At 37.3% G+C, this 16261-nt stretch overlaps 1 protein-coding gene across 14 annotated transcripts in view; it reads right to left on the reverse strand.

Annotated features, from left to right (window-relative positions):
* The window catches only part of CADPS2 (calcium dependent secretion activator 2), a 499759-nt gene that overhangs the window by 234671 nt on the left and 248827 nt on the right, over nucleotides 1–16261 (reverse strand). For all 14 annotated transcript variants that reach the window (XM_029233024.1, XM_029233030.1, XM_029233033.1 and 11 more), the window contains one exon: nucleotides 1543–1682. In XM_029233024.1, coding sequence (XP_029088857.1) covers nucleotides 1543–1682 — 140 coding nt within the window. The remainder of the gene's footprint in view (nucleotides 1–1542; nucleotides 1683–16261) is intronic.

Genomic DNA, 16261 nt, shown 5'->3' on the forward strand with positions numbered 1-16261 from the left:
ATGTATAGGCTATGCCATGTGGCTGGTGGCTGGACTGCCCTTCCTCCCCACTGCCCACCTGCTGAACTCACCCCTCAAGCTTCATCTCAAAAGTCAGTTGTCTTGTGAGACTTTCTTCAACTCCAGCTAGAATCAGGTGTTATTTCCACCCGTTCCCATTCCTCTCTTGCAGCGCTTATCACTCAGTACTAGCATTATTCGTACACAAGCCTGAATCCCTGGCTAGCCAGTTCCTTCAGGCCTGGGATGGTATCTCACTGAGGCTTGCTCTGGTTGGCACAGAGGAAGTGCTCAATCCATGTCTGCTGCATAAATCAACAGTGAGCGGGTAGATGGAAGTGGGAAGAAAGAGCTCTCAGCATTAAATCCCAGGAACTCCATCTGCATCATGAGTCATAGTTAGACGCTGCATTACTACATTCAAGACGCCATACTGTGGGATACCTAAATTACTGCTCCCTTTCTAAGAGCCCACCCGCTGAGGTCTTCTTCCCCCAAGTGAGGCTAGCTCTGACACTGCACACACTACTGCCCACCCAAACCAGGGAAGCAATATGGCCCTTAGAGTCTCATCCTAGCTCTAGTAGATACATCTGGGCTGCCTTCTGCTCAGAGCATAACTTGGTTTTCCCTAACAGTCATCTAAAGAATCCTTATCTCGTGGACTTACCAGTTAACTCTGCTACAGTGCTAGTGACTTGGCTCCAAAGCCAGCAGACATGCCCCTCTGTACAGGAATGCGCACAGACTGTTAGATTTGCTGCTAAACTTGGGATGAGACACTTTAGCAACTGCTTCTCTCCTTAGTAAGAAAAGTCTTCACATTCTTTCCTAGTGGCTAACACCCCTATGCTAGAATTTGGCTGTAGCAAGTCCTAAAGTATTAATCTGAGAAAGACCTGGGTTTTAAAAAAACTCATTGAATTGTATTCAGGAGTTCAGACCTGTTTCCTCATCAGCTACAAGGGAAAAAGAATCTCGGAGATGGAAGTTGACTCCGACCCACAGCAATCCCCAGGGGCCAGGCCCTGCACTTCTGGTTATCCACCAACATCAGTTTCCTCCGGTATCGATCTAGTTTCTCACTCACATATTGCAATGAACACTCACGCCCCTCCCGTCAAAACTTGTACAGCCTCCTGGGTTATATCTGAACCACCATTAAACTCTAATGCAGTCTATGTAGGTTTAACTATTTCTGGGGATCTGAATTCTAGGCTTGTTTCAACTACTACTGTATTTTGAAATATATCTTACACGTTATCTCCATACATCACTGTTCTTCATCAATATAAGTGATGTACAATACCAACACAATCAAGTACCAATAGTGTGTTAGCATGCGATCAGTTATATTAACCAAGTACCCATTATTCAGCTATAAAGATGTCTACAGATTTAAAAAATTAAGTTAACCTATTAATGTAATTTGGGGGGAAAAACTCCATGTGAATGTCTGATATATAGGTTCTCAATAAAATGACAAAAGTGATACAATGAAATCCAATAATTCAGGAGAAAAACATCTTCAAGTACACTCACCCACTATGCTTCATATGTGGTGGTTTATCCATTCGCACTGCCAATTTGATTTTTAAGTCAGAGTCCTGGCTATTTTTTGGAACGATCATTCGGTGCAACTCAGCTGACTTGGAGCTATTAGAAGTTGGGTATAATATCACCTGTAAGGGACAAAAATAACACATTTAGGTGAATACAGAACGTCTAAGGAGTAGAACTGAAATCTTTTCTATATATTTTCCTGTTTGAAAAGGTGGTGTCATGTCCAAATGTGTCTAATAAACCATTTCACTCCCACCACAGCAGATGGGTTTTCAATACAAACTGGTTTATTTATTTATTTATTTTTGACAAATATGTGTTTTCACATTATCACATAACGAGTTTTCTTCCTGTGTCACTTCATAATGAATTAATAGCACGGCGGCTATGGTTGAATTGACAGTTGAAAAATACTTAATAGACACCTATAATTTCAAGACCACTCTAAACTCCTCAGAGCAAAGAAGTTCAGAAAGAAATATTCTTTGAAATTACAAATAGCATGCTCAAAAAGCAAAACCAATTATTTGAAGCAGCAAAAATATACATCATGTTTTCATATTTTCATTGCAAAGCAGTGTTAAAGGGAAATCAACCCAATTAGAGATGGAAAAGACGGATCGTCGCATTTTCTGCTCTAGATCAATATCAGAGAAGGATTTTTTTCCTGACTACATGTTCTCAAAACTATAAAGATGATATTATGATGACTGAAACAAAGTAATTATTTTTAATAAAACTGCCAAATTATCAAGTCGTTATTTCACAATCCCACATTCCACAGAGCCAACACAGGAAAGAAAAGCTTACTCTTCAGATGTTACGTACCATGTAGATAAAAAAAAAAAAAAGTATTTTCCCCTTTTAGTCAGTCATGACACTACTTAGACACAGCCTATATTCAAGCCTTAATGAATATTTTTAAATGGGAGCACTATATTCTGAAGGATAAAATGAAGATATGAAATGCAGTACATCATATTTTAAGCCATTTCTTATTTTAAAGCAACGTGAAAAGTAAAAAAGCTTGAAGTTTCTAAGAAAATGAAAGAACGATAAACATGCTCAGGTATGATAAAATGTTTTCAGAGCACATCATGGCAACTGAATTTGACATGCTCTGTCAAAAAAAAAAAATCTTCATTTCCATGTATGAGTGAAAATATGCATGGAGAAATCTTCAGGCAAGGCTCTTTCTCTCTCTAGGAAAAACAACATAGTCATAGTCTCCAACTTCCAAGTTGTTAAATATATCTACTATTTTGAGACTTTTTTAAACCTATCCATAGCCAGGTTCAGTCCAGCGTATCTACACACTTCAGCATATAAGGGCTCAGCCCAAAGCAGATTAAACGGCATTTGTGACGTTTTCAAAAATTATGATCAGATTCTAGAAAGAGTTCTTTTTGACTGCTGAAATAGCCAATGGCATATTTTACAGATTCTTTCTTAAACAACAGTAAAGGAAAATAAATTAGCTATTTCTGGCTCAAACCAGCAGACAAAGGTATATCATTTTCAACTCAGGTGATTCCACAAGAAGAGTCAAAGACTAAGACAGAGCTATACATCCTCTGTAGCTCTTACTGCTATTTCCCAGCAAGTCTGAAAAGCTTTCTCTATTTCTCCCCACCCCATCCTTTTAAAAAGAATTTGGCACAAACCACCTACAGACTTTATTCCTTTTTAATTCTTCTTTCTATGTTTATATGAACATTGGTATTGTTCCAAACTCTAAATGTCGTATACAGGAAGAGAATATTTAAATTAAAACTTCCGACAATTTCTCATTCTCTAAATGCCAATAATGGGTTACTAAAAAAGGTCCCCAAATAACTGCAGTTTATCCCCAATTAAGGATCATCTCAGTACTGAACACCATCATTTCTGCCACATTTTAATTTTCCGATGGGTACCTCTAACTGAAGTCGGTGGAAGGATTTACTGCGTATCTCTGTTCAGTTAAACATTTGAGTGCTTGCTCTGTGGGGACACAGAAAGATGAAAGAATATGGATGACTCCATAAGGAGCTGATGGTTTCTTCTTATCAAAGCTAAAAACTCAGATAATATCTGGTAATATCGCTTCTTCCTCTTGCCCTTCTATCCCTAGGGTGTGCAGCAGTTTTCCGATATTGTTAGCCTCTGGGTTTATTCACCATCGTTTGTTTGGCTTCTCTGTTCTATCACACATGTAGCTAACTCCCCGTGTTAAATTTCCACCATTTGAATGACCTGGAATTTTCTGTCTTTCTGGACAGACTAATAAAGGTGTAAACACTGCCATGTGTAACAAATGAAGGCCCAGAGATATGAAATCTATTACTTCTAAAAATGGTACTGGTGAACAAACTCTGTTAAATTGTTACCAGGTTCCCAAATTGTAGAAGGAGAAAGTGATCATACTCCTTTCCATGATTCAGCCATGGATGATAACAGACAAGGAAGAAGCACCCAAATGTGTAGGGCCCAAAGGGCCAGGGAGAATAGAGGACAAAACAATTCTTTTCAGATGCATAATAAGGGTCTAATCAAGAGATCCTGAACACTGTCAGGCAGGGTGTCTTCACAGTGCCTGCCATGACAGCATCTCACTGCTCTCCCTGGACACGTATTGCTCTGTATTTCCCACTTCACCTTTTTTTAGAATGGGAAGCTTAATTGTAGCTTTCCTGCCCCCTGCTCCACTGCTATATATTGGATTTGTGCTTGAGCAGGGTGGGGAGGGGAGATGGAACAGCAGGCAGTGAACACGAACCCTAGCTCATTGGGCACCAGGCTGCAAAGAGCCACAGCTGGACCTGATTGAGATGTTGGACTTTGAACTGGAAGTAAGGACAGGATGAAGCTTTGGGTTGTCTCCCTTGAAGTAAATGCATTCTATGGGTAGTCGGAAGGGTAACAGAATTGTTGTTACCTTGGCTATATGGGTGAGCTATGGCAGGTGATCTAACTTGTTCACCAGGATTCATGCTTTCCCTAGTATAGAACTGGTGCCAAGAAGCAGCTAGCCAGCCATATTTTCTAGCTCCCCTGGCATCTAAGTAGGGGCACATGAAAGTTGTAGCTAATGGAATATGAAGAAAAGTGGTAAATCGTTTTGGGGAATGATGATTAAGATATAGAAGTGAAGAAGGTATGCCGTCTTCACTCATCTGCTAGCCAAATGCAGAGGACTCCAATGCTCTAGAAAATGCGAGAGCCGTAAGAGGGAAGAAACTAGAGCCCTGAATCACCACACGGAGGAAATCTACCCATCCATCAGGAACACCCATGATAAACTGTTATACAGGCACTATCATTTTAAATTACTGAAATGTTGTCATTTGTTACAGCATTTAGTATACCAACTAGTACATTAACACAGAGTTTTGCTGCATAAGACTTGCACAGGTAGTAAGTGCTTGAAGAATTTTCTTTCACGATAAGCAGATAAACAGTTCTACTTCAACACAACTTAGTTCACGTTCAGAGAGGGATGTCTGATGTTGATGGTACAATAATTAGAATACTTAAGAGACATAATTTACTAAGGATTCTTCTTGTATTTTAGGTTCACACATAAGTTAAATCGTAGCTCTGTACAAAATAGTTAGCTTCTTACAGAATTTAGCAAAGTAGCTTATTCTTTGCTATTCATTTCTTAACTTTTCTACACGTATTTCTGCTTCTTCTAGTCTTTTAGTTTATTTTTGTCACCAACACTTTAAATGCCTTGTCATTTAGCATAACACAACACATTTTATGATTTATCTTAAATATAAAGCCAATGTATCTTCTTCATAATAAAACGTCAACACTACTTTCCATCTTTGCTAAAGTGTAATAGAAAACACAAAATGTTTTTTTCAGGCTTTGTTTAAAATTCTGTCAGATTTAATACAGAGTCAAAACTTAAAATGAAGTGTAGAAATACATATGTACATAACATCTAGAGTAATATGGAGTACAGAAGGATCTTTCTCTTAAAATATACTTGTACAAACTGACACCTCTACATTGTTTTTCTTCTATTAAGATACATTAATTAAAGCCAAGCCATGTGCATCTGTACATATACTACATTATTTGAACTTTGTGGCCTATGAATTCACGACTTTCTAAATTTCTAAACTGTTTCAAAACTAAAAACCTAAAAACTGGGAGGAACAATCTAGAAGAACCGAGAGGGAGCTAGGTAGGCTCTGGGGTGAGGTAAAGAATTCACTGCCTTGTCCCATAAATCTCTCTTAGTCCAGAGGAAGAAAAAAAAAGACCACATGACTGCAGCAATTGCACTGTGGTCTTTGAGTAAAATAATACAGCTACATTTTTGGTATGAATCTAGCTCAGAGATAGGTGCAATCAACAATTCTTAAAGGGATCAGGACAGACTTCATAGAGGAATCACTGCTTCATTTTGGAGTCTAAAAGAACACATAAGATTTATAAGATATTGTAAGATACAATATACAAGACACAACAAAAGACACAGGGAAGGGACTGATAAAGACATGAGGCCATTGGAACTGACCCACCCTTAGAAAGTAGGCACACAATCCCAATGCTGACATTCTTACCACTACCTTTGCTTCTCAAGCCCTTCCCCAAGCGTGACTGGTCAGCTCTTTGTTCCCAGGGGCCTATCCTTAGTCAGTTTCCATTGCTTGCCACCAAGGGAACTTCAACCAGTACAAATGTTCATGACATTTTCTGCCATGTCAATTCTCTACCTTATCTAAAGGTAAGGGGAGAGCCCCATGGAACAGTAACTTTTAAGGGTTAAGAAAAACAAGAGAACTCTATAATCAAGACCAGAGAGGCCAAGGAGACAGAAGAAAAACCAGAAGGGTGGGATGCACGACATTCAAGACAGAGAGTGTTTCGGGGAACAGGAAGTGGCCGTCAGTGCCAAATGACACTCAAGAGGTCAAGCGTGGTAAGGAAGGAAAGGCTACTGCTTGGTTTAACAACAGAGAGGTCACTAGAGACCTCAGCAGGAGAAAGTTTAGGTGAGGCCAGACTATAATGGCTTGAGGGATAAAGTCTACAAGAGGAATGGAGGAAGACATCACTTAATTCTTAAATGAACAAGATGGGGCGAGATAAGCAAGATCGTTTGGCTGGAAGGGGGATTGTGTACAAAGGCGGGGGCAGGGTGGGTGGTTAGGGTATGGCCACGTAGACTGAAGAGGGTAAGGAAATGGGAAGGTTGTGCTGATAGGTGAGATCAGAAAGGAAGAATGGGGATAGACTGTAAAAGCATAGGTTTTGCTAAGGAGTTTGTATGTTATCCCATAACGTGTAATCGAAAGATGCTTCTAAACCAGAGAATGACATGATCAAAACGTCATACTCTTGTGTAAAGGATAATCCTTGTCTATCCAGCTGTATACATTCTGGAGAGGAGTCATGTGTAGTCAAGAGTCTAACATCCAATTAAGAAATGAAATGGCCTTAGAAATACATCTTTAAAACAGAGTAAGAAGGGACTGAAAATGCTTTTAGCTGGAATGTTTCAGTTTGTGATGAAAAATTTTTTTTTTTTTTTTTGCTGACAACCAGATGTCCTTGAGGCATAGGGTATTTTAAGGAAATGTCCAAGGGATCATCACTCCAGATAAGTAGAGCTATCTCTATGAGAAACCTTGACTTTTGGGGTTCAGTTGACATTTTTCTTTCTTTCTCTTTCAACTGACAAATTTTAGTTTAGCAAAGATTCATGACAACTATGCCCTGTGGACCTTTTAAGTACCTTCTTGAGAACTTAGAACCTTGAGAAAGTATGTACAGTGAAAGGACCAACTGAATTTACTTCATTTCAATAAATTTTATTTAGCACATGTTAATAACTAGCATGTATTTTCTCCAATATCAGAGCCCTGTACTTTCACTGTATGGAGAAGATGAACTCGATGACTTCTGAGAGAAATCTACAATACATCCTTCTTAGTAACATTTTCCAGTGTTTTAATACACCTGAGGTTTTTTAGTCTAAATAATTTCTCCTTTAATGCCATTGCTTCCTGTCCTACTTGGTTGAAACAAAGAACACATGCTCACTTTCACTAACACAAGGTTCTTCTGTATACTGAAAAATTAGCATTAAGTCTTCTGTGAACCTTACTGTCTGTAGGCTAAATCCAGTTCCCTTTATTTTCAAAGCTGGAAAGAATCCTGGAATTTACAATATAGAACTGATCAAACTCCCAACCCCTTAAAAATGTGCTGATGGCCTGACAGGAAATTATACATTTCCTTCCTTCTATATAGTACTTTTTTTTTTTTTTTAATAAGAAAAGCCTTTAAAAAAATGAGTAAAAGAAGAAAAAGAAAAGTATTATCTGAACTATATATTTTTTCTTGGCATTAGCTTGTTAAAAAAATGGAGGTTATAAGCTTTGTTATTTGCATGATGGGGGTTGGAGAGAGCATGAAAAACAAACATCAAGGTGTGTAAATTCTTCCTAAATCTTTTCTGGCATCACTACTTAATAATGAACCACTGTATGAAGGGGCTCATGGACTGCATTTAGCAGAGTATGCTCCTTGAGGGCAAAGGCTCATAGTGATACCTAGAGTAATTCACCTGTGGCTGCTAGTGTAATTTAAGCCAGTATCTTTAATTAAGCCATTCTTTTGTTTTTGAAATTGAAGTATAGTTGATTTACAATATTGTGTTAGGTTCAGATGTACAGCATAGTGATTCAGTATTTTTGCAGATTATATTCTATTATTGATTATTATAAGATAATGGCTATAATTCCCTGTGCTATACAGTATATCCTTGTTGCTTATCTATTTTATATATAATAGTTGTATCTTAATCCCATACCCGTAATTTGTCCCTCCCTCCTCCCCTCTCCCCTTTGGCAAACACTGGTTTGTTTTCTACATCTGTAAGCCTGTTTCTGTTTTGCATATACATTAATTTGTATTACTCTTTTAGATTCCACATACAAGTGATATCATATAGCATTTGTCTTTTTCTGTCTGACTTATTTCACTAAGGATAATATGGTCTAGGTCCATAACATGTTGCTTCACATCCTAAACTAGACACTTACCAAGTGTTTGTTGCATAGATGGGTGGATGCTTAGAGAAATTAGAAATAAAAATGCACACCAAACACTGATAACTTCATTGAGGTGAAAAGAGAAAAAGGCTTGCCAACTAAAGTACTGCCCAAACTTGATAACAGAAAATGACAGTAGCAAAGGCAGAATTGGTACGCCATTTACCTGCCAGTCTCTAAAAACTTCTGAAACTCTCATCTTTCCATTTCTGGACTGTAGCGGGTAAAATAATTAGTCTCCCCCAAAATGCCTATTCCGAATCCCCAGAACCTGTGACTATGTTACTTACCTGGCAAAGGAGAATTGAGGTAGCTGATGAAATTAAGGTCACTAATTAGTGGGCCTTAAGAAAGGGAGATTATCCAGGTGGGCCCAGTGCAATCACAAGGGTTCTGGGAGGTGGAAGAGGAAGGCAGAGGAGTGATGAAGCAAAGTGATGTGAGAAACACTTGACCAGCCATTGCTGGCTTTGGAAATGGAAGAGGACCATGCATGAGCCAAACACAGGCAGCCTTCAGAAGCTGGAAAAGGTAAAAAAAACCCTGCATTCTCCCTTTTAGGTCTTCTGGAAAGGAACACAACCCTGCCAACACCTTAATTTGAGCCCACCAAGATTTGCTGTGGACTTCTGACCGGCACAACTGTAAGATAATAAATTTGTGTTGTCCTGAGCCACTAAGTTTTCAGTAATTTGTTAAAGCTGCAATAGGAAACCAATACACAGCCAATAAAAGCTGCGATTTGATTACAAAAAACACTAAATTTACCTTTTAAAAAATTTCTTCTGCTAACTATGTAATTCAAAGATTTTTACAGACAGATTTCTATCATTATCTCTGATTACTTTAAGATGTTTTGGGGTGTGATTATTTCTCTCACTTTCCTGAGGTATTCTGCTTGTATTAAACCTTTTGGAAAAACTCACTCACTTAGTGTTAGTTAACTTAAAGTTTTCATTTTCCTCACCATTAAAACAAAAGAAAAAATTGAAAAGGATTCACAATGAGACAGATTATTTTGGTTATTAGAATGAAGATCATCATGCATATATTTCTAACAAATTTCAAGTTCCATATACCCAAATGATCAAGGATTACATCTTCTATTTCAGTCTTCAAGAAAGACTTTGAAAGACATAGTCAAATTTGTCAAGATATTTTTCATGGCTCAATTAAAGATACTGGCCTTTACTAATCTTCATATATCACTTTTATTGCCTGTAAGTTCTCAATTTCATACTTCTCCTTGAGTGGAGCAATATATTCCATCACAGCTACATCTGTGTCTTTAAGACTTATCTAGACAGGAAAGCATTATTATTCTTGATCTATTCCCGTCAGCCATAAATTATGAATAGCAGTAACCTTTATATTTCCTTACCAATAAAGTTTCTATTAGAGGACACTGCATGAGTAGCTTTATCATGTTTCTTTTTACTAGTCTGGTTATAATGCCTGGCATTTATAAAGAACTTTTCAACTCAGTGCCTCAAAGTGCTTTGTGAAATTTAAACTAATTCTCACATCACCCTTAATAGATAGGCATTGCTCTTGTGTAAATAACTTGACACTGAAGTTAAATGAATACCTAAGGGAAATTACTTCAAGATAACAATAGACACTTTCAATTTTACATACCCTCCCCAACACATTCCCTTCATAATTCCACATACATTATAATAACTAATTTAGCTTTGTTCTCATTCTTTGGTTATTAAGAACTGTAAGAACTCTTAGAGTCAAATCAATTTTATTTCTGTCGATCCATACATAGGATGATAGGATGGAAAGGAGGAAGTTATGTTAATGCCTAAACTTGGATTACTTCAGTTGCAGTCCTTAAACTGAAGACAATTATAGCAAAGTGTTTGGGAACTGATTAATTTACAGATAAGTGTTGGTATTTTTATTAAAAACCAACTGCCACCCTGAAGAGTGAATGTTGAATTATTATTCTTCATTTGAATAAGGAATCAAAGCAAGGTCTAATAATTACAAGCTAACAGTTTGCCAAAATGATAAGATTCATGAAAACCTTCCCAATTTGTCATTCTATATGTATACAAACTAGTCAGAAATCCTTTAAAGAACAGAAAAGGAAGATAGGAGAGTAGGAGGTTAAGAATTCTTGGTGTTCCATTTTCACATGCTCCAAAGAACTGCATGAATTTAGAGAAATATGATAAGATGGAAGTAGTGGGGAATAAAGGTCAAGGGAGAGAGGTTCAGTGACCTGTTCATGCCATCTCGGCTATTACGGCAGAGTCAAGACCAGAATCAACATCTTACGGAAGCAGGTTTCAAACTTTCAGTTTGTGATGCTCAACAACCAACTAATCTGAATGTTGGACCTTTGACCTAAAGACTTTATTTTTGACTCATACAATACATATTATAAAAACTAGCAGGGAATAAAGGTACTTAGCTTTTCAGTATCAGTGCTAGAGACAATAAAGGTGGATATTCCTAAGAGGCTTTGTATAGCTCGCAGATGCACAGGGACTTCTTAATGCAGTAACTAAAAGAAGTTAGTAATGGATGTCAGGATGTTCCAACCTGCTTCTTCTATATATTATAACTAGGAGATGGGCTGAACATCCTAGAACCTCACTCTTGCTACAGGATCCAAACCATGTATCATTCCACAATTGCTGTTTCAGCTTATCACTTGGTTAGGGAGCTCAGGTGTTCAAACAAAAGTGACTCATTCCACTGTCTACGATAACTCTGCAAAGGAGAAATGAAACTGAAACTTCAGGAGATTGTTCATTTGTTCATTCATCCTTCCAACAATAATTGGACACATACTACACATCAGAAGCTGTTAGACAGGTGCTACTGCTGAAATAATATGTCCTATGTCTTACCTTCAATGGGAAATGGAGATATAATATTGTAAGGCTCGTAAACTACACACGAAGTGTTATAATATCATTTGAAGTTAGACTAAACATAAGCAACACTTAAAATAACAGTTACCAATAAATAATAAGCAAAGAAGAAAAAATGGAACCATGAAAAATATTCAATTAGTCTAAAAGAGGAAAAAAAAGGAGGAAAAAGGAAATAAAGAACATATAAGACAGAAAAAACAGCTAAATGACAGATTTAATCATATCAGTAATCATATTAAAATACAGTTTAAATACTTATTGAAAGGCAGAGATTGTCAGATTGAATAAAAAATAAAGACCCAGTCATATGCTGCTTCAATCAACATATTTTAAATGTAAAGAAACAAATAGATTAAAGGATGTAAAAAGATATAATAAGCTAACACTAGTTAAAAGAAAGCTGGGATAGCTAAGAAAAAGAAGATTTGAAACCAAAGTATATTACCAGGGATAAGGAAGTTATTTCATAGTAACAAAATGGTCAATTAATGAAGAGGAAATAGGAATCCTAAATATTTGTGCACCTAATAACATATCTTCAAAATACAAGCAGCAAAAAATGACAGAATAGATCCATAATTATACTCAGGTTAGTAACAGTCTCTCAAAAATTGCTTTTTAGGGCTTCCCTGCTGGTGCAGTGGTTGAGAGTCCGCCTGCCGATGCAGGGGACACGGGTTCGTGCCCCGGTCCGGGAAGATCCCACATGCCGCGGAGCGGCTGGGCCCGTGAGCCATGGCCGCTGAGCCTGCGCGTCCGGAGCCTGTGCTCCGCAACTGGGGAGGACACGGCAGTGGGAGGCCCGCGTACCGCAAAAAAAAAAAAAATTGCTTTTTAGAAAGTAGATACAAACATTCAGTAAGGATATGGAAATAACAGTAACTTGAACTATCTGACATGTATAAAACTCTACTGAACGAAAGAATATGCAGTCTTTTAAACTGTGAAAGTGGAACATTCACAGGATAGAACCTATTATAGGCTATAAACTAAGCCTCAATAAATTTATAGAGGATCCAAGTCATATCAAGTATATTCTCTAAGACCAATAGACTGCAATTAGAAATTCATAACATAGAGAACTCCAAAAAAGCTCTCACATATGTGGAAACTAACACAGTTTTAATAACCCATGGGTCAAAGAAATCAAAATAAAACTTATAGAGTATTCTGAACAGGATGAAAATGAGAAAAAAATCTGTGGGATGCCACTAAGGCAATATTTAGGGAGGGTGGCACTTAGAGCACTAAATGTCTATATTAGAAAAAATAGATTTTTCTCAAATCATTGGCTTCAGCTTTAATAGAAAAAGTATCATGAATTAAACTCAAAGTAAATAGAAGAAACAATAAAGATCAGAGCCAAAATAGATTAAATAAAAATTAGCAGAAGGAACTTTATCAACTTGATGAAGGGGGTCTACCAAAAACCTACAACTAATGTTATACTTAATGTTCAAAGACAATGTTTTTTCCTTAAGATCAAGAATAAGACTAGGATGTCCACTTTCACCACTTCTATTCAACACTGTATTGGACATTCTAATAAGTACAATAAGACAACCAAAATAAATAAATAAAACCATCTAGATTGGAAAGAAGAAGTAAAATTGTCTTTATTTGTAGACAACAATATTGTCAATGGAAAAACAATCAATCTACCGAGATACCAGTAGAACTAGTGAGTTTATCAAGGTTGCAGGATGTAAGATCAATATAGAAAAGTCAACTACATTTCAATATACTAACAATATCTAAATTAAGGAAATTAAAACTAACAAAATGATGCTATTTAAAATAACAAAAATATGAAATACTCAGTGATAGATCTGGCAAAAGAAATGCAAGACCTGATCATTGAAAACTATTAAGACATCACTATGGGGAATGAAATAAGACCTAAATAAATGGAGGGATATACTGTGTTCATGGGTCGGAAAACTCAACTTTGTTGATCAACTCCCAAACTGATCTACGTATTCAATGCAGATTTCTTACATATGGCACCAAAAGTACAAGCCATAAAAGAAAAAAAATTGGACTTCATCCAAATTAAAAACTTCTGCTCTTTGAAACACACTGTTAACAGAATGAAAAGACAAGCCAAATTCTGGGAGAAAAATATTTACAAATCATAAACCTGATAAAAGATGTGTAAACAATATATTATGGTCTTTCCAAACTTAAGAATAAGAAAACAAGTGACCCAATTAAAAACTGGAAAAATGTCTGAACAGATTCTTCATCAAAGAAGAGGTACAAATGAAAAGTAAGCATGCAAAAAGATGTTAACATGATTACTACTAGCTGTTACTGAAGTATAAACTAAAACCATAATGAAGTAACACTACACACCTATTACAAATAAGGAATTGGTAGAGTGTGTATGTTGAATACTTGTTCTATCTGGGACTGAGGCAGCCCTCTATTTTTCTGAGGAAGCTGAAATGTCAACTTCTGCTACTATAGTCACCCACATGGAGCCATCATGGAGGATGCCTATTTATAACCTGCTCTTTTAGTGGTGAGAATGTAAGGAAATGCTTTCCTCTACCTCTACAGTGAGGATGCCAGCCAACTCCTCAGAGAAGGTCTGAGGGAGACTCACTGAGGAACAAGTGATGCACATTATCAAAGGCTCCTTTCCAAGTCAGACTCAGGATGGTAGTAAGTCCTCTCCTCTAACACTTCACAGCATGTAATTAATGACCCAGATCTAATCAACTGCTGCTAGAAAATACATCTAGAAAGACTTCGCGCCGCACATGAATGAATGATCTCTGGCCCTTCGCCTGTCTGTGGTCCCTTTCTTGTCACTGGCATGGCTTCTGAGATATGACAACAAAGGCTTGTGACAAATGGCTACATGAAAGGACTAAAGGAGGAAGGAGAGCTTTTCTGTGATTTTTAGTTTCAGAAGAGGTATACCACTTGTTAGAACTACAAAAATAAAAGTTTACTCTGTTTGAGGAGGTGAATTAGACATACACGACATGCAAGTGAATTTCCATTCCATTTTGCAGCAAATGGTAGTAACTTGCTGGCTAAAACAGCAGTCACTGAGTACTGGCTACTTCAAGGAAATTGGACCTTAAAGTTTGCTTTCAAACTGAAGTAAAATGCCTATGATTATGATTTCACTAGCAGCTCCTTTAATGCTTTTTTGACTCATATATAGATGAATCAAATTTATATAATGCTGGAAAGTTTAATCCTCAAATATAAATTTTGTCTGAGTGAAGGGAAGGCCTAAGTGATTTTTATGCATTTCACTCTATAATTATTTGTGAAAAATCAGAATTGTTAATTAGTCAATAAAACATCTGTAGTCTATTCCTGGTCTATTACTTTGTATGTTGAAATAAGTTCTGTGATGACTCCCTATAAACCAGGCAATTAGAGACATGTTTTAAACTCTGTAGGTCCTAACCAAGGTGCTTGAAAGATAATAGTACATTTTAATGGAATAATCTATTGAGCAAGGCTAATTTCTCTTAATATTTAAAATGTACCTGAAATTTCCATATATCAATATTTAAATACGTAAAACATGCATAATGATTGTCACTCTGCATTATTAGCTATGAACATCTCCATATTAAGAAATGTTGACTAGAAGTACAGATGTTGAAATATTATTTAATCAAATGAGAAAAAAAGATGACGTTCTAGCTCCACTGCACCATAAAGGAAAATAGATTCTGATTTATACACTTCTCCAACCTCAGGGAGGCAGAAGAACCAGCACCTTCCTGTGTATACTGATGATGTGGTACCAAGGCCACAAACTTAGTGTGTATGAATAGACAATAGGTTCTTTTTCTAACAACTGTCAGAAAGAATGTCTTTACAGCAACACTCTAAAACTAAAAAGTTATTTGGGTAGAAACTTCAAAAATCCATTTTGGGGACTTCCCTGGTGGTACAGTGGTTAAGACTTTGCCTGCCAATGTAGGGAACACGGGATGGAGCCCTGGTCCAGGAAGATCCCACACGCCGCGAAGCAACTAAGCCCATGCACCCACAAGCCACAACTACTGAGCCCGTGTGCCACAACTACTGAAGCCTGCGCTCCTAGAGCCCGTGCTCAGCAACAAGAGAAGCCACCGCAATGAGAAGCCAGCACACCGCAACAAAGAGTAGCCCCCGCTCGCCGCAACTAGAGAAATCCTGCACGCAGCAACGAAGACCCAATGCAGAGAAAAAAAAAATCCATTTTGGACTCAAGAACACCATTTGGCAGGTTAAACAGTACCCAGGAGTACATTAATTCATTCTGAAAGACTCAATGCAAACTGCATTGCTCACAAATAGATGTCTTGTGGGATCATTCAGATTTTTATATGGCTATGTTACAAAAGCCCCGCTTTTAAATTTTTGCGGGGACAATTGATTATGATGAACTGTATAAGTTTGGGTGCTTAACTGGTCTACTATTTACCTGCTCGGACATACCCATAGTAAGAAAAATTCCCTGTTCTGTCTCGAGGTATTCCCTTAGCACCCGGTGGAGGGCTGGCCACCAACTTGGATGAAAAATCTCCATATGCCACCCCCGTTTCCCTAAATAGGTATTTGCATTTGCCATCTACAAACAAAATCTGCAGGCCAAGCATTTGCCAAAGAACATATCCTTTAAGTGCCTAATGCTGATTTAAATTTGAGCTATCATTTCACAGAACTATGTGCTACAACAGATCTTTTTTTTTACGTGTTACTAGTTCTCAACCCTGGCTGCACCTTAGTATC

This window comes from Monodon monoceros, unplaced genomic scaffold, assembly GCF_005190385.1.
Source record: "Monodon monoceros isolate NGI ecotype Baffin Bay Population unplaced genomic scaffold, NGI_Narwhal_1 Super_Scaffold_2, whole genome shotgun sequence".
Taxonomy (NCBI): domain Eukaryota; kingdom Metazoa; phylum Chordata; class Mammalia; order Artiodactyla; family Monodontidae; genus Monodon; species Monodon monoceros.